The sequence below is a fragment of the Pogona vitticeps genome, chromosome ZW-PAR, assembly GCF_051106095.1.
Source record: "Pogona vitticeps strain Pit_001003342236 chromosome ZW-PAR, PviZW2.1, whole genome shotgun sequence".
Taxonomy (NCBI): domain Eukaryota; kingdom Metazoa; phylum Chordata; class Lepidosauria; order Squamata; family Agamidae; genus Pogona; species Pogona vitticeps.
In genome coordinates, this window is record NC_135800.1 from 984,055 (window position 1) to 1,006,300 (window position 22,246).

The following is a 22,246-nucleotide window of genomic DNA, read 5'->3' on the forward strand; positions in this document are numbered from 1 at the left end:
ACATTTTAAATTCTACCCTTTTTAGCACGGTGAGCCGTCTTGTGTCCCCTTTATTGGGAGAAAGGTCGCCTATAAAATAAACGAACTAACCAATAAATAAAACACAGATCCTCGGAAGAGATAAACAGATACAAAAAATGTTTTCTTTTCAATAATGCAAGCTCCTTCTTTTTACTCGTTGTTCTTAGCTTTAAATATGGTCTTTAAATGATGTAAGACACCGCCGCAAACTCACTGTTTTCAGCTCTGAATATTGTCTTCCCCATAAGATAAGCCACTTTGGATCCTTTTTAAGGAGAAAAGCAAGCGGGGTAAAAATATTCTAGATAGATAGAGAGACAGAGTAGCACGCTGTCCTCTGCACTCTTAGGAGGAATCCCTTGCTGAATTGAGCAGGTGTCATTGTCCAGCAAGCCGGCCTAACTGGGGACTCAGAGAGTTACCTTAAGCCACCTTTGCTAAAAAGGGGGAAATGTGGGAAGTATAAAACCTCCTGCTTCAATGGATTAGTATACAGTACATTGGTTTCTTGGTAACTGGATGGCTGCAGTTAATTTCCCTCCTAGAACAGAGGTTCCCAACCTGGGGTCCCCAGCTGTTCTTGGACTGCCACTCCCAGAAGCCTTTCACCCCCCTTCGCTGTGTTGGCCAGGGGAGGGGGTTTCTGGGAGTGGCAGTCCAAGAACTTTAGGGGACCCCCCCAGGTTGGGAACCACAGTCCCCAAGAAGTCCAGGTGAAGGAGGTCGTGGTGGAGAGAACTGGAAATCTAGCCAAGCCTAGTAGGAAAAGAAGAATTGGATCTCAAAACTGGATGGATCAAAGGACCGTCCATTTTGGAGCAAATGTTGGCAAAGGGACCAAAACCTGGGGGGGGGGAGAGAGAGGTGTGTCGCTCTGGAACCCCCTTCCTGCAGAGGGAGAGACGGTGGAGTTTTCCCTTTTCCAGCTGTCCTCCTGAGCTTCCCAAAGGCCAGTTAAAACCTGCCTTTTTGGTCCAGGCCTTTACAAACCTCGCCCTTTTGTTATATTAATTTTGCAGCAATGTTACAGCTGGCCTGCAGCCTGCCACCCTGAGCTTTGGAATATTTGATGGGTTGGAGGTTTTAGGAGGGGGTTTTGTTGTTGTTGTTGTTCTGATATATTTATTCCCTTACTTCTGTGCATTTTTTTATGTGATTCTCTCAGGAGTCACCCGGAGTAGAGGCTTGGCTATGAGATGGGCAAGGTAGAAGTTTAAATAAAAAAAAAAAATAAACCATATGGGCCTACTTTGAAAAGAAGGCCTAATTCCAGCGAGGCATATTTTCTCCTCCACTGCTGAAAGAAAGGACAGGATCTTTCCTGCCAGTCTATGGTGCTGCGGGTTGATCGTGGGTTCCCAGATGTGGTCGGGCTTCAGATCCCCTAAGGCTCTGGTGACAGGTTCAAGGATCAGGGAATTTGGACCTAGTAGGTCTAATAACAACTAGAGGCCCATCTAGAAAAGATGCCAGAGGTGATGTTGTGGCAAGCTTCCTGGTGACTCAGAATTCTTCGGCAGCCACATGGAGGAAGGCAATATTTTATCTTCCAAAATGTTTGCTTTCCACATTATTTATTTCTTTGTTTATTTCTGCATAATACAAAGTGACCTGCCATAGCACAGAAGAGATGCAGCTGCTTTTCCGGGCTTAGGATCCACACCTGGAACTCAGGTGGGGGTTTTTTGGGGGGGGCACCCTCCTTTTTTTCAGCATGTCCCTCCCTCCCTCTGGTGTGAGGTCAAATCTCTCCAGGGTCGTGGCCTCCCTTTCCTCTGGTCTGACGAGAGAACTGACTGGGGATGAACAAAAAAGAAAAGAAAAATAAATGAAATGAAATAAAGAAAGAAAGAAATCAAATAAAGAAATATAAAAAAAATATTTAAAAACATCAAAGGAAAACAGAAAATAATAAAATTAAATAAAAAGAAGAAAAATGAAAATAAATTGAAATGAAAAAAATTAAAATACATCAAATAAAAAATAAACTAAAAGAAACTTATAATTAAAAGGGATTTTTTAAAAATAAAAAATAAAAAACACAAGGAAAAGCCCACAAATGGCCAGTGATAACTCATGCTCCCCCCCCCCGCAGTCTCAGCCAGTTCAAGAACATTTTAGCTGATTAGATTACCTTCCTTCTCTGCATTAGCAAATTACATTTGAATATATTTGCATTCCTCCCAAACCATAAAACATACAGCAGTTCCTTAATCCTGGTTGACCAATTAACCAGGAGAGCCCCCCCCACCCAAACACGCACACACTCTCTTTACCAAGATTTCCGAAGTCGTTTTCCATTCCCTGTTGCTCCCAGCAATTAAGATCCACCCTTAGCCGGGGGGAGCAGCCGAGCCAGCGGTCTCAAGATCTCAAGATGAGTTAGTCCCGATGCTGTGTCATGTGTCGCTCTTATGCCTCGGCCCTCCCGGTTTGAAAGAGTTAGGGCTTTGGGAGGAACGAAAACCGGGTTGAATGGCTGAGGCTTCTTTCCAGGCCCAGACACCAACATTCCTGCTTGCACTGAGAAGCAGGGAGTGGGGCTCAATGGAGGGGAAGGATCAGGCCCACGGGGGCCCTTCCAGGGATGGCAGTGCCAACCGAAAGGGCAGCAAAGGCGGGCTTCGAATGACTGCTGGATAGCTGGGGGCAGAGACAGAGGCTGGGAGTTCAATTCCCCACTGTGTCTCTTTCCTTATTTTTTAATTTTATCTATCTATCTATCTATCTATCTATCTATCTATCTATCTATCTATCTATCTATCTATCTATCTATCTATCTATCTATCTATCTATCTATCTATCTATCTATCTATCTATCTATCTATCTATCTTTTTATTTGTTTATTTATTTATTCTTCTTTTTATTCTTATTCTTATTCTTATTCTTATTCTTCTTATTATTCTTATTCTTATTCTTATTCTTATTCTTATTCGTATTATTCTTATTCTTATTCTTATTATTATTCTTATTCTTATTATTCTTATTCTTATTATTATTCTTATTATTCTTATTATTATTATTATTATTATTATTATTATTATTATTATTATTATTATTATTATTATTATTATTATTATTATTATTATTATTATTAAAGCTGAAAGCAATGAGTCTCCGAAAGCAGCTGGCATCATTAAAAGGCCACCTTTAAAGCGGGGAAACCCCGAGTCTACAGAGGCGGCTGACATCAGAGTTTGGACTTCAGGATCGATAGGGCCCCCTTTCAGCTCTACAGTTCGAAGATGATGTTGGGGATGATGACGGCCTTGAGGAATGCAAGGGGACCAAAGGCTTCTGGAAAGCCTTACATGGAAGCCAAGTTGCTGTTGACGCCATTCGCAGCCCGTCTTTCCGAGGCTCCCCGGGCTAGGCTCCCTCGAAGGACGGGGTGGGGGGGCTGTTCGGGTCCAGCCCCCAGAGACTGGCCAGAGCCATCCCGCTCGCCTCCTCCAGCTTTCGGGCTCCCTCCTGGTGCTTCCCGGGAAGGTGAGGCCCACAGCTGAGGACCGGGGTGGGGGGGGGGCGGGACGGGGCCGCCCTCCGGTGTCCCCCCCCCAGCATCGATCCTCGGCTGCATAGGGCCAGGGGGGCAGCCGCTGCCCCATTCCTCTTGATTTCCCCAGGCACCTCTTCGCTTCCTGGGAGGTGCATTGATTGGGGCCCTCCGTCCCCTTGGATGCTCCTGGGGAGAGGGGGGGGGAAGAGAAGAAAGGCCTCTGGGGAAACCCGGGGGGGGGTTGCCTGGCTACCCCCCCCCTTTGATATTAAGCCACAGCCACCACGACAGCCTGAAGCTTTCTGGCCGTAACCGTGGCAAGGCGGCCCCCGGGCGGGCCAAGGCCTCTTCTCACTGTCTAGACGGCGCCCATCGGACCCTACCGGGCGTCCCTGGGAGGCCTTCCTCGCTCCGGAAGGAGGGGGTAGGAAAGCCGGGGAGCTCCCCCCCCCCTTCCCGGGCGCTCAGCCGGGAGCGCCTGGCCGGTGGCGCTGAGCCTTCTGCCGACGAGATGGGCGCCCTCGGAAGAGCCGCAGCCAAGCCTTCTGACGGGCCGGGGGGGGGGCGAGAGGCAGTCGGAGAGCAGAAGACGGGGGTCCGGCCTCTTCCTCCCCGAGGCGGAAAAAGGGGGCTGATTCCAGGGCGTTGCTCGGGGGCTTGGAGGCTTGGGGACCCCCAAGCGTCCTGGCCAGAAAGGAGAGCCTTAGAACCGCTGGCGGGGCTCAACGCGCGACCGGTGCTCAGAGCGCGGCTGCCCCCGTCCTGATTCAGGCCGGCGGGGTGGTCGGGGACGGGGAAGCCCATGTCGTTAGCCCACGGGGGAAGAGGCCGCCTGGGGCTTGCTGGGCGCCCCCGCCTTCCACTGCTCTCCTCCTGCGCCTTCAAGAAACCTGGGGGCCCTGCAGAACGGTTTTCTTGGGGGGGGGAATCCTACTGCCCCGTGGAGAGGCGGGATCCCCTCCTGCGCTCCAGGGGCCTGGCTCGGCCTCCCTGGCTCGGCTGGGTAGGGGGCGCGGGGGGGGGGGGCGCGGCGCTGGACGGGGCGCTGTCCGCGGTGCTGCCGGGGCGCAGGAGAGGCGCGGAGGCTCAGCGGACGGGCGGGGGGAGAGCTGCATCCCCTCCCCCCCCCCACTGCGCCGCCTCCAGCTCTGGCCCCTTAAAGGGGAGGTTTCTGCAGCACTCTCGCCCCCCCCCCGCCGCCGCCAGGCCGCCCGCTCTCCCGTCAAAGTCTGGCTGGCGGAGTTCGGAGAGGGTGCGGAAGGCGCGGCAGGATGAGTGCGCGGATGGCGGCCAGGCTGGGCCCCGGGCGGGATGGACGCGCGGACGGCGCCCAGACGCTCTTCGCCTTGCTGGCGCGGAAAGAGGGGGCGCGGAAAGGTAAAGGCAGAGGGGGGGAGGGAGAAGAAGGGGGTCACCCGGTGAGAAGGCGCGCGGTGTGTGTGTGTGGGTGTGGGTGTGCGCGCGCGCGGGCCCCGATCCTCAGCAACCTCGTCCCTTCTGCCCTGAGTCCCCAGGAGCCCAGGTGGCCTCTTTGTTAAAAGGGGGGGGGAAGGAGAGAGAAAAGATGCTGGGAGGAGAAGGGAGCAGGATAGACTCCCTCTGGGGGCGGAAGGGCATGCCAGGCAGGTAGGTGGAGGGAGGGAGGGAGGGGAAGGAAGGCGTCGAAGAGGAAACCGCCGTTGGCCACGAACGACGCACAGGCAGAATCCCAGGGATCCGGCCTTTCTCCCAAAAACAGCTGGGCGAGAAACAGGATAAATAAGATTTCCGACGGGAACGGGGTGGGGCAGATTTCTTAAGAGGCACCCTCAGAGAGCCGGGGAGGAGCAGGGTGGGTTTCTTAGCCCGGATTAACTTCCCCGAGGGAGCAAGGCGAGGAGAGCTCCGTTTCCAGGCTTTTCAGCTTCCTCCCGCGAGGAGAATTTTGCAGACTTTTTGAGAAAGAAGATCGAGGCGACGCCGAGAACACGCTTTTCCTCATTATTTTTTATATAAAAAACAGATTCTTGCTTTCTTTTTTCCCCTTATTTCTTATATTTCTTTTTTTTAAAAAAAATGGTAAGAGGCAGATAAACGGATCGCCTCTCCCCTCTACCTGATGGGAAGGAAGAGACGAATAAGAGGAACGGATTAAGAAAAGCTAGGGCAGAAGCCAGGCAAACTCTTTGGATCCGTTTTAGCCGGCGTTGCGCGCATCTTGATTATGATTCAATGGTCGCAGGGATAATGTTCCAATAGGTATCAATACAGTGACACCGAAGACCGGGGGGCGGGCGGAGGAAAAATAAAAGGCGATGTTGTGCCCCTTGGCTCCAGAACTCAAAGGAGACCCCCCGGGGAAATTTCTTCCTTTGCTGGCCAGCGGGAGCCGAGAGCCGCTGATGCTACGGAACCAGCTTCCCTAGTGATTGAGTCCTCAGCCAAGGGGGATTTGGTTTTTCGGCTCAGTTGGTTAGGCTAAGCAAGCATTTGGCCCTAGAATTTAAGCGACTCCAGCAGGGCCCTTCTGTGCTCCTAACTTAATTTGTTTGTATTTATTTGAAATATTCTCACCCCGCCTTTCTCCTTAAAAGGACCCGAGGCGGCTTCCGTCATTGAACAGGCAATATTTAAAAGCTAAAAACAGTAAGTATTCAAATATATTTTAAAAAGAATTCAACAAGTATTATATTTAAAAACGGTAAATAAAATGAAACAAAAGAGAACTTCTTGTTTAACATCCGTCCGTCCTCATGCCGTGCTCGAACAAACGCCTCCAAACGAAGAGAAACCCTTTGCCAATCCGGATTTATGTATTTATTTATTTCTTGAACGCTCTGAAGGCAGGATCGTTTGCATTTCGAGTTTTTCTCACTAGAACGAGGTGTATTTCGGCTGTTTTGACCCCTTAGGACTCTTTCCCCACCCTGAGTCGGAGCAACATTTTAAATTTTGTGTTACTTTAGCATGTGGTAAACGGCCCAGAAGAGTGCATGGCACTCCTGGGGCAGTGTAGAAAATTAAATTAAATTAAATTAAAAATAAAATGAAATAACATCAATCGAACCAGAGTAGTAACCATCACCAGCGCTCTCCTATTGCTAGCTAGCTGTCGACGGGACTCATTTTTGATTTTAAAGCATGGCCAGTTTTGTTTCCCTTTGTCATTTTTAGTGCGGTTGTGGTTGCGTTATTATTGCTATTATCCTTTGCAGTGTGGTCAAGCGCTCCGCCTGAGTGGCCCTTGGCCGGACGGGCGGAATTAAAGTCAAATAAATAAATAAATAAATAAATAAATAAATAAATAAATAAATAAATAAATAAATAAATAAATAAATAAAAAACAAAAAGACAAATATAAAACCTAGGCGTGGAGGGCGGGGAGAGGCGCTGCTGCCTTTCTCTCTCTCTCTCCTGCACCTGTCGGGGGGAACAGTAGGGAAGCGAGTCTCCAAAACATTTCTGCCCCCACCACCGGAGGTTAAAAAAGAGGGGGGGGGGCGTTCCAGGAAGCCCCGATGTCCAACAAGACTTTGTGTTTACCCATCACCTTGGATCTGCATTGTGACGCTGCCCACCCCTGGGTTATTTTTATTTAATTTTAATTTAATCCTTTTTAATTCAGTTTTATAGCTCCTTCCTTCCTCCCTCTTCTATCTATCTATCTATCTATCTATCTATCTATCTATCTATCTATCTATCTATCTGTCTATCTGTCTATCTGTCTATCTGTCTATCTATCTATCTATCTATCTATCTATCTATCTATCTATCTATCTATCTATCTATCTATCTATCTATCTATCTATCTATCTATCTATCTGTCTTTCTGTCTTTCTTTCTGTCTTTCTTTCTTTCTGTCTTTCTTTCTGTCTTTCTGTCTTTCTGTCTTTCTGTCTTTGTATTGTAGGACCATGGTTCCTTGAGCTTTTAATCTTCTTCTAAGCCGTCTCGGGGCCTCTTGAAGAGATAGATGGCGGGGTGGGTGTGGGGGGAATAAATATTTTCAAACAAGCAGACGAACTGGGTTCGTTCCCGTCTCCGGCGACCAGACCTCGGGAAAGGTGCTCTCCAGGCTCACGAACGGTCTTGGGCCCGTTGCTGGCCTTTCCCTCCAACCCCAGGTAAGGAGAGAGAGAGAGCAGATACTCCCGGAGGCTCAAGGTGTGGGGAGAGGCTCTCTCTCTCCTGCCCCCCCCTTTTTACGAGGGAGTCAGGCAAGTAGAGACACAGCGAGAGATGCTGGAGATGGCAGAGACCACGATCTGCAATCTAAATGCAATTCGGATTCGACCTGGAGGAGGAGGAACCTGGACAGGATGATGTCCAAAGCCCAAAGCCTTTTAAATCCAGGCTGGTCCTCTCGGGTCGTCTCCCTTCAGCTCCCCTCTTGCCTTCTCCACCCAGAGAGGCAGCCGCCTCACATTGGTGTTATACTTGAAATGGATGTATGGACTGGACACCGCTTGTAGTTCATATACATAATTTATCTTATCGGTGGATTTAAAATACTTTTATCCCGCCTGTCTTTTTTTTTTAAAGGATCCACAGTGGCTTGCACGCGCATGCACACACACACACACACACACACACACACACACACAGAGAGAGAGGTATGGTTTACCACCACCACTACCACCAAAGCAAAGTGGGTTTTGAGAGTGTGTGGGCTAAAACAGATTTTTGTCTTTCTCAGAATGAAATAATCCTGCAAAATCCCTTTCTCCCTCTCCTTCTCCCTCTGGGTGGAAGAAAGAGAAATAAGCACAGTGGCAGTGTGTAAGCTGCAGCTTGGAAAGGCCCCGTGTCTAAGATCTGTTTGGACATTGGCATGAAGTCACCTAAAGATGATGGAACACCAAATAACCAGGAACCTTCGCCTGTTCTGACGGCATCAGGGACCAGTCAGGGCTGAAGGCACGGATTTAAACCCCTCTGGCTCCCCCGGAAGGCCCCTTGCCATTCCCTTCCTTTAAAAATGCGCAAACCTTCTCCTTATTTCAGCAAAAAATTACATTTCTCTCTCACTATTCACCAACAAACCAGGGCGGGTTGTGGAAACGCCTCCCTTGATCCAACCCTGGGAAGTGGTAATCCTCCTGTCTCTTCCCGCATCTTCGGATTCAAATTTGTTTGGAAGGGGAGGTTCGCTTTTAAATATGTTTCTCTGACTTGTTGACTCCCAGTCCAATTTTAAAAGAAGTCTGTCGACCATCCGCAACCAAGTACAGTAACTTGCTCTTACGGCATGCTGCTCTGAAGGAAACCCAACTAGGATGGGTCCATGGGGTGGGAGCACATGATCTCTTAGTTTTATTAACTCAAGGGCTAATTCAGGAAGGATATCTTCCCTGGAAAAACACACAGCCCCCCCATGTGTCCTAAGATTCATGGTTCTCTTTTTATCTTTGGAATTCTGTTTCTGAATTTTGAAAATAAGACAATGCAAAAACTCCTGGTGGCACCTTGAAGATATTAATTGCAGAGTTTGTTCTCATAGCTCAGGATGAGGCAGATCCTTTGGAAGGAGAGTTGCTGTGTTTGTCCAGAATCCAGGGTTTCAATAGTGTCACTGACTTTGTGACTTTGTGCATGTTTTTTCATTTCTCCTCCTAACCAAGCCCGCATGGGAGAAAGGAATAAACTAACGAAGGAACCCCATATGATTCAGAAGTATGATTTGGTGGTGAACTGCAAGCCACAAGGCTAACAGGATGTTCCATACACAGCTTATGTTACAATTTTGTTTGAATTAAACAGCCATTCACCAACACTACAGGAGAAAAATAAATAAATAAATGCACATATAGGGGCCCACTTATAAGATCCCTTTCAAATCTCCAGTCCTATTCATATAATCAATAACCTCTTTAATCTTGTGAAATTCTGGACACACCCAATGGCGTGGCGTCACGGCAGCCCAGCAAAACTCAGATTATAGTGAGATTTTAAACTTGGGCCCGGGTTCTTCGCTGATTTTATTGCAATACAGGAAGAGACTCTGTAGCTCTGAAAACTGAACCAAATAACTTTGGAAAGACACCTCCCCCACCTCAATTTTTTAAGTTGTATTTATCCAGTAAATTTGTCCAGTACATTTATCCAGTGAATTCAAAGCACCAGGCAGGACTCCTCCTCCACATTTTGCCCTTTTTAAAAAACAAAAAACTGCAATAATACTAATTACAGTATTGGAAATCATAAATTCATATGACAAATGTTGTGATCTGGCAATCCGTTTGCTCAATTATTTAAAATGTTTGCAATCTGCCTTTCTCCTTAAAAAGGACTCAAGGCGGCTAACAACAGTTAAAAAGTATTTAAAATTAGTCACAGCAAGTTATTAAAAGGATCAATCAACGCAATGCCAAAGAATGTATGTAACACCAAAACATATTCCATGCAGTGAGGAACAGTAGTCTATTTTTTTAAAAAAAAGCATGAGCCATTTGCTCACGGAAAGCTTGCCTGAAGAGAAATGTCTTTTAACTGCTTGCAGAAGGACATCCAAGATGGGGTGAACTTGGCCTCCAGTGGGAGGGAGTTCCAAAGTCCGGCAGCAGCAACTGAGAAAGCTCTTTTTCTGAACCCTGCTTGAATATCTGATACTTCTCACTCCATAAATGACTAAGAATTTTTTGTGATTTTTTGGGGGGAGCATTTAATTCTATGGCAGATGAATAGAATGTTTTGATTTTTCCTGGAGCCCTTGGCTTTTCCGTTCTTTTGGAATGTCCTTTGAGAATGCAAAGGATCATTTCTCTGCTGTAAGTGATTGCTTTTCCTTCCAGATTTGCTGGCATATTCTTGGGGGTCCTTTTTGAAGGTTTTAATAACTTTTTTTTTTCAAACACTCCTTCCTGTGAGCCCTAATCCTGAAAAATATGGGTATGTAGATCATCAATCCGAGGGAATAAAAATGATCAGTCAGTGGCCATTAAATGTCCCACCGGGTCGCTTCTGATATGGTGAGGGTCGGGATATTTGAAGTGTAAAATCCCAAAAAGTGGCTGACCCTCCCTTCTCTTCCGGTAACAGTACACTAAAAATATTTAGTGGGATTTTTTGGGAAAGAGAGAATTCTCCCATCCACGAACGTTGTCTCATTTTTACGAACAGTTGCTCTTTAAATACAAAAAAGAGCAAATATATATATATATGCAAGCAGTCCCATCAAGTGTAAGGAATTTCTTCTAAACGGCCCCCATCAGGAAGGAAAGCAATCGCTGCGGGGAGGTGGGTGGGGGGCTGGGGGAGGACGGAGGTCAGGCGGAAATTCAGCCGGGAAAGCTAGACCCGTTAAGGGAGAAGCCGAGGTTCAATAAGAAAAGCATCCAGAGATCTGAATGGCAAGGAGTCTCTCCGCTTTCTCATAGACAGACAGACAGACAGACAGACAGACTAATTAACGAGCCTGCAGACGAGCGAATTTACTACAATGTGGATTTCCCTCGAATCACCCGGCATTTCTTGGCTTCTCGGGTCGGAAGGAGCAGGAAATAAATTTATTTCCATCGGAAATAAATTCGTACAGTCTTAAAAAGTGCCACAAGACTTGAGTGTTTTTCTTGTCGTTCCCCCTGAGAGTATTTTTTTTTTGAAGTGGAGGTATCGACTGGAGAGGGTTTGTAGCTTATATAGATAATTTATTTGATCGATTGGTTTGAAATATTTTCACCACCACCCCTCTCTCCGTAGAAAGGAGTAAGTTTGTAAAGAGCAAGAAATAAAGGACGTTTGTATGGCGTAACAAATGGGAGTAAGGAGTAATTGATGAACAGAGAGAGAGAGAGAGAGATACAAAGAGTGAGAGACAGAGCGATAAGGCAAAATCAAAGAACCAAACATTACAAGGACATTCCATTCAGTTAAATTGCATGGTGAGCACTGCTTCGTTCCCCGGGATCAGAGAAGGGGGGAGTTGGGGGGGTTTGGGACGGCAGGTGATTTCAAGAAAGCTGCTTTTCGCTGGCCTCGTGGCAGGACAAGGAAGTAGAGGGGTTTCTGGGTGGGAAGATCAAACTCCCAGGAATGCCAAAGGTCTCGTGCGGAATTAACATAATTCATCCTGATCTCCATCTTTCTAGCCCCGTGTAGTGAAAAGAGCAGCCCTGTTAAATATCCTATCGCCTAATAATAATAATAATAATAATAATAATAATAATAATAATAATAATAATAATAATAATAATAATAATAATAATAATAACAACAACAACAATAACAATAATAACAATAATAATAAAGCAAACCGAAACCGAAACCAAACGTCCAGTGGAATAATTATATTTTTTAATTATGGCAATTTTACTAAACTCCCAGCATCGATGCCCCAGTGCAGAAAGCTTGAGCTGAATCCAGAGGCCTTTTTCCGACACCCATCAGAAGATCTGCAGGCACCTCCCCTCCCGACAAAATCAAGGGGTGCTAGTCCTCAGTGTTATTCATCTTCCACCCCCTTCCTCAAAATTTGAAGAAAGCCAAAGAGGATTTGCTAACACTTGGGAGGCTAAAAGGATGCTCACGAGAAGTCCTTATCAGTCTGTAAACAGCTCAGAGCACTGCATTGCATTAAAGGGGCGATGCATGCGTTTAAGAAATAAATAAATATTAATAATGCATTGTTTTGAAATAACTGAAAGTGAAGGGAGAAGGACTCCTTGTGGAACGATTTGGACCAGGTTGTTTCTTTGAGGAGAGCTTTAAAAAGTACCCCCCCCGCATGCAACTAATATATTTGCAGATCTCATGACTATATTGACGCAGTCTAGAGAAAATTTGTAACAGCGGTGGGCGCTTTTACAATCCAAGAGTTTGGATTAAAGCACGTCGCCTGCTGAATGTGGGGATACAGGTCCTTGACATGCTACAGACCTGAATTCCCCCTTACAATCAGGACTGATTTTTAATTTACCATTTAAGAATATAATATTTGTTTCATTTTTAAAAAAATATTTGGATACTCACTGTTTTTGGCTTTCGAATACTGTCTTTCAATGGTTGGAAGCTGCCTGGGGTCCTTTCAAGGAGAAAGGTGGGGCAAAAATATTTTAAATAAAGCAAATACCCTCCTTTTGATGGGGGGGAAAAAGGATTTCTGAGCAGAAAGCACTGGGGTGGGATTCCATCCATCCTTCTCACCTAGGCAGTGCTTGACCCCTCAAAAATCTTGTGAAACAGAATTGTGCTATTATTATCTGGTAAAGCCCTAAGCTACCTCAAGGATGGCATTTCCCTTAATGAGCCTCCTTGGGCCTTAAGATCATCAGGAGAGAACTTCCTCTCAGTCCCACTGTCTTCACTGGTATGTCTGGGGAGGGGAAACACAGGAGAGGGCCTTCTCTGTGGCTGCTCTCAGTCTCTGGAACTCCCTGCCACTAGAGGCCAAGCTGGTCCCGTCTTGGGTCTCCTTTCAGAAGCAGGTGAAGACCTTTCTTTTCAGGCAAACATTCCCTCGGTGACTGGTTGCCTCAGTAGGCTTTTTTAATGGATGGCCGTGCCTTCATTGCTTTGAAGGTGTTTTGGCATTGTTTGTTTGTTTGTTTGTTTGTTTGTTTGTTTGTTTGTTTGTTTGTTTATTTATTTATTTATTTATTTAGTAAGTAAGTAAGTAAGTAAGTAAGTAAGTAAGTAAGTAAGTAAGTAAGTAAGTAAGTAAGTAAGTATTGCTTTTGCTTGATCCTTTTTAGTATTTGTACACTCGCTTTTGGTTGCTTTTAATACTGCCTTTTAATGATGAAAGCCGCCTTGGGTCCTTCTAAAAAGAAAGGCGGGGTTAAAATATTTTAACTAAATAAAAGAATATATATTAACCCAAGCCCAATTGCTCAGTTTCAGAGGTGTTCAAAGATACTTGCTCTCAAAGATGAGTGCAATACGATTATTGTTGGCAACAGACATTTAATTCATCCATTCATTGAAATTTATGGAGCTCAGAAATCCCTATAGATTAGTTGTCCATCCTTTTCTGCCTAAGAATGACTGTTCTTTTGACGGGGATAATGCTGTTGTCTTTGCGTTTTTTTAAAAAAATGGCAGCTTGCAGAGGTGACGCCTGCTTTTGCACTTTGACCAAAAATAAACTTTCTGTGTGGTTGTGAGGTTGTGCTAGCTGTGCATTGTGTGCCGCGTGGGTTTCACATATTGATCTCCTTTTTCTCACCAGAGATCCCACTATGCGCGGGTTGCAACCAGCACATTGTGGACCGTTTCATCCTGAAGGTCCTGGACCGTCACTGGCATAGCAAGTGCCTGAAATGCCACGACTGTCAGATCCAGCTGGCCGAGAAATGCTTCAGCCGCGGGGAGAGCGTCTACTGCAAAGATGATTTTTTTAAGTGCGTTCACAGTCTTTCCTAGTGGGGATCCAGGTAGCGCACGTTCTGGACCTAGCAGAGAAAAAATGGGAATAAGGTTGGGCAGTTTTGCTCCTTCCTGAATGCAGAAAATCTTTCCACTGCCAAACTAGCTGAAAAAGGGGAGCGTGTTGCAATTGGGGCCTTTAAACAGGGTGCATGCTCCCAGGCCTCTTGTTTTAAAGTAAATTGTGGCAAAATGGCAAACTGGGAAGGGCACAGAAATGCACAAATCCGCTTGACGAACGGATGTCTCTTTGCTTCTTCGTCTTCATGGAACAGGAGGTTCGGGACAAAGTGCGCCGCCTGCCAGCAGGGCATTCCTCCAACGCAGGTTGTGCGGAGGGCTCAAGATTTCGTCTACCACCTTCACTGCTTCTCTTGTATCGTGTGCAAACGACAGCTGGCGACTGGGGATGAATTCTACCTCATGGAAGACAGCCGGCTGGTGTGCAAGGCTGACTATGAGACAGCCAAGCAAAGAGGTGAGCAGTTAATAGCAGGCAGTGACGGATTTCTTGATAGTAGCAGGTGGGCAATTTCTGCCCCCCAACCCCAGGCTGGCTGAGTGGAAAGTTTCCTTTCCTGAGTTCATGGGTTGGTTGGTTTGACTGACCTCCCTGTCCACGCACACATACACAATCACGTCAGGCAACAAACAGGGAGAGAGTCGTAGTATTTTTTTTCCAGGTGCCTACTTGGAGTGTAATGGATAGAGCAATGGATGAGGACTCTGGGTAAGAGGGTCTGAATCCCTGCTCGGCCATGGGAACTCACTGGGAGAACAGAAAAGGTCAAACCAATGCTTAAATATCTCACTTAGGAAAGACAGAAAGAACTGGCCATGTTTTGCCTTGAGAAAAGAAGACAGATAGGAGATATTGTTGTTGTTTAGTCATATCCGACTCTTCGTGACCCCATGGACCAGAGCACGCCAGGCCCTCCTGTCTTCCACTGCCTCCCGGAGTTGGGTCAAATTCATGTTGGTCGCTTCGATGACCCTGTCCAACCATCTCATCCTCGAGACTGTAAACGATACAGTCCACTATCTAGAATCATCATAACGGGAGGCTCTGGAGGTTTTGGAGTTTGACCAATCTCTCTTGGGCATGCTTTCAGAAGCCGAGTCCACGGCAAAGAGACCTCGCACAACAATCACAGCCAAACAGCTGGAAACCTTGAAAAATGCTTACAACAACTCACCGAAGCCAGCGCGGCACGTGCGGGAACAGCTGTCCTCCGAGACAGGCCTGGATATGAGAGTTGTTCAGGTGGGTGATGGACTTCTTAACTGTTAGAGCGGTACGACAAGGGAACCAAGGACCTCAAGGAGAGGTGGCGGTCTGATGGGCTTGGATTGGGATCCCTGCCTTGAGCAGGGTGGGTTGGACTAGATGGCCTTCGAGGCCCCCTTCCCGCTCCACGATTCCAGGTTTCTTTTTGTATCGACCCAGCCTAAGACACAAAAGAAACAAGAAATAAATATTTCCAGGGTAAAAAAAAAATATTTTGAATAAATAAAACAATATTCCATTTTCTTTATAGTATGAAACCATAGGTCTGTCTTAGGCAATCATCCAGTCTAGTAAATCTAATTGCTGTCCCATGGATGTTAGGTGGAAGGGTTTAAGTTGTCAAATGCGTTTAGAAAATTAATGCATCTGAATTTATTTATTTATTTATTTTGTTAGTTGAATTTTGCTGAATCTGAAAAGGATAAGTGCAGCACTAGTTGCAACACCATAGGGTTATTTTCCATCTCAGTTTCCCAGTAACTTTAAGTACTAATGGTTTAAACATTACCTATTTTTCCCCCTAGGTTTGGTTCCAGAATAGAAGAGCCAAAGAAAAACGTCTTAAAAAAGATGCCGGCCGACAAAGATGGGGACAATATTTCAGAAACATGAAACGCTCAAGAGGGAATTCCAAATCAGACAAGGACAGCATCCAGGAAGAAGGGCCAGACAGTGACGCTGAGGTCTCTTTCACAGGTACAGGCCTCAGGTGGAGGGTGGAACACAAAGCAGGCGGATGATCAGAACTATCATTCTTTTTTGCAACAATGAGGACCGCATGGCTCTCTCTGTTATGTGTATGTGTGCATTTTTTTACTACAGTAGGACCCCCCATAGGCATGGGGAAACTGGTCCTAAGCACGCCTGCGCATGCTGAAACCCACGGATAATAGTGAACGCTGTTTTACCAGCGGACGCTATGCACAGCAGAATTCATAGTTAGCGCGTGTCACTGAACTGTTATGAAAGGAGGGAAAATGTCTCAAATAAATTGACCATCCTTCCCTATTTCAGACGAACCTTCGATGTCAGAAATAAGTCACACTAACGGCATCTACAGCAACCTCGGAGGAAGCTCCCCTGCCTTGGGGCGACCGGCCGGGACCAACGGCAGCTTTTCCTTGGACGACAGCAGCATCCCGCCCCAGGACCGGTACCAAGACCTCCGGTCCAACAGCCCTTACGGGATGCCTCCGTCTCCCACCTCCCTGCAAGCGTTGCCTGGACACCCGCCTTTAATGTCCACCTTGGTTTACCCAGACAGTGGCTTGGGCCTCGTGAGCCAAGTTGGACCCGCCATGCCTCAGCCCATGAGAGGACTAGCCGGGAATGGACCCAATTTGGAGCTTTCTTCGGGAAGCAGCGGGGGCTATCCGGATTTCCCCGCTAGCCCTGCCTCGTGGTTAGATGAAGTCGATCACGCGCAGTTTTGATATGGACAAGAAAACGCGGGCCGTGGACAACCACACCGCCTCTGGAAATGGAGGACCGAGGCTCCGTGGTGCAATTTAGGGGAGGCTAAGGAAAGAGCAAAGAGACTCCCACCAAACAACGCTGGACTTCTGATTTTTTTCACACACACCCCACCCCAAGCCTGACCCCAAAGAGCTTTAGGAAGACAACGGAGAACCACGAGATCTTCACCCGCATCTCGATGTCGCATCTTGTTGAATTAGTATCGCAAACAGAATGTGGTTGAATAGATGTGCTTTCCAAGTTTCGAGTCCATTTTTTTGTGTGTGTGCGGGTCGGTGTTTCAATGATCCATGACTTTTTAAATCACAAAGATGAGCCACCGTCCCCAGTCCACTAGAGGTTTTAAAAAGGTGGCCAGCCAGGAGTGAGACAGAAAGGAAAGGTGGCATCCGTAGCTGGGACAGACAATGAGCAAGATCTTTCTAACAGCCGGATAGAAAAAAAGGAAAATTTATAAGCCAATATTCACTGTATTAATTTTTAGCTTCCTAGGTGTCATTTTCATCCTATGAATAACTTGATTCTCTTTTGATTAGAAGTGGTTTTTTTTTTGTTTAATCTAATATTGAAATGGGTGAGTTCGTTTCATTAAATGCAATGTGTCAGAAAATGGAAGCTCACACTGATATTCTTTCCAGTGTACATTTGTGGGAGATGAGTGGGAAAACTGCCACCCATATTGATAGGGCAATATGGACCAAGACAGCCATTTTGGGATTATTATTTTAAAGTCCTAAATGTACATAAACGACTCCTCAGTCCCACTGTAACCCTGCAGGGCCATTTGACTCCCATCCACCAACTTTTAGAAAGTTCATTAATGTAGAATTTTAATTAATACTCCAAAGATAGTCCTTGCAAAATCTGGTTTTGATAAATCTATGTAAAGCTGTTCAAAAGGGATTTAAAATTAAAACCTGCTGCTGTACCAATTAGGCTGAGGGTTGATATGTCTGTTTATTTACTCCTGTGGAGGAAGGGACTTTTCCCCCTACTTGACGTCTGGGGAAGAGCAACTCAAAGTAACCCAAAAAAGGTTTGCTCAATATAGTAGGACCCCCATCTCTGCAGGAAATCAGTTCCAAGCTCCCTGTGGATGCTGAAAAATGTGGATAATAGTGAACGCTATTTTAATAGCAAACACAATACACAGCATGGTGTGTGGCTCCCTCTAGTGGCCAGTTCTGGAAACTTCAACTTTAGAAATATATATTTTGGACATTTTTCTTTTAATTTTTTTAATTTTTTTTCCGACCATGAATAAATGAACCAGCACATACGGTCCTACTGTATTACTATAAAGCTTTATAAAGTTTTGCTGTTGGAATGCCAAATCCTTTTCTGCGCACGCTGGCTTTGTCCAGTTTCTTTACTCATACTTTCACCTTCTTTGAGTCGGGGTAAAAACCCAGCAATCTTAAAATGTAAAAATTAATATTAATTGTAGGTTACTGTCTCTATCTAACTACCGTTAAGATTTTGAATAAATTTGTCAGCTAAAGATTTTGGAGTCTTTTGCTTAGTTGGCGTCACCAACATTACCCCACGGCAGAAGTTTCTAGACTGCGAATGCCGATCACAGAATTTAATGGTTCAAAGAGAAAGAGTTCCAACCGGTACTGTATAATATTTGACATTATTATTTTTAATATAAGCTTTTGATCTAGGTTTCTGTGTCTTTAAAGAGCCATTGCCTTGAAACACGAAAGCAATGCTGTTGAGCACGTCAATATTTTTCAAGTGTACAGGTGCTTTACAGTTAAAAACTTTTAATTGGGTTTGATAGTGGTTATTTGAGATATATCTCATGCCTCTTTCTTGCCCTGTTCTTAGCAGGGTGCACTGGAGTGTTCGTTGAAAGCTTCATTAGTTGTGGCCTCCGACTGAGATGCTGGCACTTAAAATAGACCTCCGGTTCCAAATATTACAGAGTCAATGAGGAAATTATTATCTCCTGTGCCATTAGACATTCCCGAGCACAGTAGATGCACGAGGCAGAAAATCAAACGAGCATAATGGAAATCCTTTATCCTTCAGACTAGATTACAGGGAAACTATCGTATTTTTCGCTCCATAAGACGCACCAAATGTTTAGGCAAAGAAAACAGGAAAAAATAATCTGGGAATTTCGCTCCATAAGACGCATACACTTTTCCCCCAATGTTTTTTTTGGGGGGGAAAGTGCGTCTTATGGTGCGAAAAATACGGTAGCTTTGAGGAATGCTGTGTACTGTATCTCTAAAACAAATGAGAAGAGAAGTGAGAAGAGCTAAACAAAGGTGAGCATCTGCAGACACTTCTAAAATTTTGGGAGAAATAGGATTGCAACGTGGACACAGGCTCTATGGAGAAACGGCCTTTTGACATCCTCCCTACGGGCGCTGGTTTGGTTTAGAGGAGACCTCCCAAGTTTTAAACATCTGGCCTTTGCTTGTCTTCCCTGCTAATTTGGTTTCCATTCTTTGTCTCCCAAGGTGTTTCCATCTCCGTTCTCTTGAGATAATTTGGAATGCTGAGCCTCAGTTGCCAAGGAGCGGACGGGTAACTTGACCCTGGCGACAGGAAAAACAAGGAGCGCAAAATTGAGACGGACGTGTTCAAAACGGCCACAAATCCAGCCGGCTCACCCGTCAGAGAGTCTCTAGGCAGGTGGAAACCTGACGACGGGGCAACACAAAGGAGAACAGGGTGGGAACTGACTTCCAGCGAATGTCCATTTCCTGCGCACTACGGTGTCATTTACATGCGGACCTTTAAGTGACCTCCCCGGCTTTGCTCAGCTGTACCAAGTAGATTCAACCTCAAACCACCTAGACAACATTTCCTTCCCTTTTCAGGGGATTCAAATGTATACACCCCACTTCTTCCTACTTCTCTCGAGGCCCTGCATTTAAACAACCGCCCAGTTAAAAGTAGTTTATCCCACAGGAGTCCAGGGACCTCGGTACCCAAAAATGATGGTATTGTGGTCATGATCACATTCCGTCTCGAAACATCACACCCCCCACCCCCCGAGATTTGCTAATCTCAGCGAGGATTGTATTTATGTGTTTCCAATATGTGGTAAAACCCAGTTGTTCACTCCAAAGGAGAAATGTGAAAGGGTTTAAGATTCTTAATTGAAGCCAGGATTTCTGGGAGTTGAAGTCCAAGAACATCTGGAGGCCCAAGGTTGGGGACCACCGCTGCAGATCTTCCAGTCCAGCCCCTGTCAAGGAGGCCCAGTGGGGGAATCAAACTCCCAACCTCTGGCTTCGCAGCCCGATGCTTAAACCACTGTGTTACCCAGCAGTTCTAGAGGCTGTAGTCCATGAATTCTGAAAATTCCCATGTCTAGTTCTAAATTTACCACTCAAAACCCATAGAGTCATAGGGCGTGCACGCACACACACAAGCACACACACACACACATACCTAGATCTAAGGAAATATAAAGAGAGGGTCAGAGAGAAGAAGAGAACACAACATTTTGCCGCTTGGTCCCAATGGAATATACAGCGTAATGACTTGCTTTGGACACACTCTCTAGCACCACAAGGATTGAAGTGTTCAACAGAAATCTTTGGGCTTTATCAGGTGCGAAGCTATATGTGTCCTTCTCCACAGTCATCATTCCACTGATTTACAGACTTCATTTTTTAAATTTAATTGTAAATGTCTGGAACGGTGGCCACCATAGTAGGGTCTGGGTATGGACATTTGCATTGAACATCAAGTGCAAATTCTTGCAGTCTTACAACTGCAGAAGTGGAAGGGACCGTATGGGGACCATTCAGTCCAGCCCCTGTCAAGGAGGCCCCTTGGGGGAACCGAACTCCCAACCAGAGACCTAAAAAACCCCAGGGCCACCCAGGAGTTAATCGAATGTCCTTCTCTGGGCGGGAGTCACATTGCCAATCAAAACCATACGCAACTTGACTGCCTTGCCCACTTTCCCATCAAGAGAATTGAACGTCGCAGCCTAAAGATTGGGTCAACCATTGATCTACACAACTATCCGTAACATTAATGAAAAGGAATATATGTATATATAATCCCAGCCAGAAATAACCAAGGGGGTGTCAGGAGAGATGCAGTAAATCTTATGAGAACGCGGAGCTTGATGTTGTTGTCCTGGAGAAAAAAAAATGGGGAAGAAAATTTATCCATTAAAAAATGTCAGTCTTAGAACGAGTGCCTTGTTCATATTAGGGATCCTGATTATTACTGTTTTGTCCACTGGATCATAAAACGAATTCAGTACAAATATAGGTTTTACATAGGAAGCAATAGCGTTTGCAATGAATATATCCACACGTATAAAACCGAGGGTGTAGAGTTTATGCACGGTGTCTGTTCTGGGTGGAATGCTGCGATTTCTCTCTGGCTTCCTCTCCTCGCATTGCTGGTAATTATTCAAGTGGACTCAAGTTCCCTCGTCTCTAAGGAGAGGAATAAAATTACCCGCCCACTTTCTGCTGTCATAAAGCGGTGTATCCATGAATACAAGCAGCACCACCTGCTGTTGTGATCCCCTCTTGTTCTCGAGAGACCCTTGTAAAACTCTCCTTTTCAGCAGGAGACTAAATCAGCTTTGACAGTTACACTTCTACCGAGCAGTCGGAATTAATGTAACAATTTGTTGCCTAATGAACCGACAAGATGCTCAGTCAGTACCTAATGGCTCATGGGATGGGCAAATGCCCTCTTTAGCCCCCCCCCGCCCCACCTCTGGCTCCCTGCAGTATCTCGATGGGGTAACAACATCAGTCCAAAACCTTCTTGGAATATGGGCACCAGGAGGTATAAATGGCCCAGGGCAGGACGGGAGTCAGCGACAGGTCCTCTGGCTTACAGTTGGGGTGTTATTTTATGTTTTAAATGGGGATCTGGGGTGTGTATGATTTAATTTTTTTTAAAATGTGAAGGAAAAAACACATTGCTGGAAGGATGGGCTTAAAATGACCAGACCGGCCTCTAATACAATCTCCCAAGGATGGGCACTCAACTTGACTCTCTGTCAAGTTGGACTTAAGTCGTACCAGTGATTCGACTCGAACTTGACTCTTTTATTATTATTATTTTAATGACTTGGGTTCAACTGGAGGTGGGGGGAAGCTTGTTTTTAATAGGGACCCCGGCTTAGAGCGAAAGACTTGTCAACATCCCTGGTATATATTTCAGCTCTCTTTCTCTGGATTCCCTGCAGTCCACCACCCTGTGAGGTGTGTAACTAACAAATAAAAACACACAAACCCCCCCCCACAAAAACCCTGATAAATGTACCCCTAGGGCTGAGTACGCTATTGCCACCTCAAACTTATTTTATGGCCAAAGCTGGCCATGGTCAGCTTTTAAGGCTCTGACAGATTTATAAACTGCTAAGTGTCCCCCTGGGACGTTTGAACGGCTACAGATAAGAGGCAACCTGCCCAATCCAGCTGGCTGAGAAGGACAGCATGAAACATGAATTAATTTGGGGGGGTCACTTCTGTTGTTTCTGACCGCCCAAGGGAAAACGACTGCCCAAGAATTGCGGTTAACAAGAATCCTTTAAACAGGGGGCGGGGGAAGAACAAAATGTAGATGATTTGGGCATTTGTCCAAGGTTGGGAGGGGCTGGCCGGAGATGCGCCACGGT

General features: G+C 45.9%; 1 protein-coding gene across 1 annotated transcript; it reads left to right on the top strand.

The window, feature by feature from the left end:
- Positions 1–4,804: 4,804 nt before the first annotated feature.
- LHX3 (LIM homeobox 3) lies at positions 4,805–17,835 on the top strand. Its single transcript, XM_072985131.2, has 6 exons — positions 4,805–4,898; positions 13,612–13,837; positions 14,138–14,340; positions 14,975–15,126; positions 15,675–15,846; positions 16,165–17,835. Exons 1-6 carry the CDS (start codon positions 4,805–4,807, stop codon positions 16,581–16,583), a joined length of 1,266 nt encoding a protein of 421 aa, XP_072841232.2. The 3' UTR covers positions 16,584–17,835.
- Positions 17,836–22,246: the final 4,411 nt, after the last annotated feature.

Coding starts and splice junctions, on each gene's coding strand:
- LHX3 (XM_072985131.2), top strand. CDS start 4,805: ATGGCGGCCAGGCTGGGCCCCGGGCGGGATGGACGCGCGGACGGCGCC. Junction 14,341..14,974: donor TGAGACAGCCAAGCAAAGAG/GTGAGCAGTTAA, acceptor GCATGCTTTCAG/AAGCCGAGTCCACGGCAAAG. Junction 15,127..15,674: donor TGGATATGAGAGTTGTTCAG/GTGGGTGATGGA, acceptor TTTTCCCCCTAG/GTTTGGTTCCAGAATAGAAG.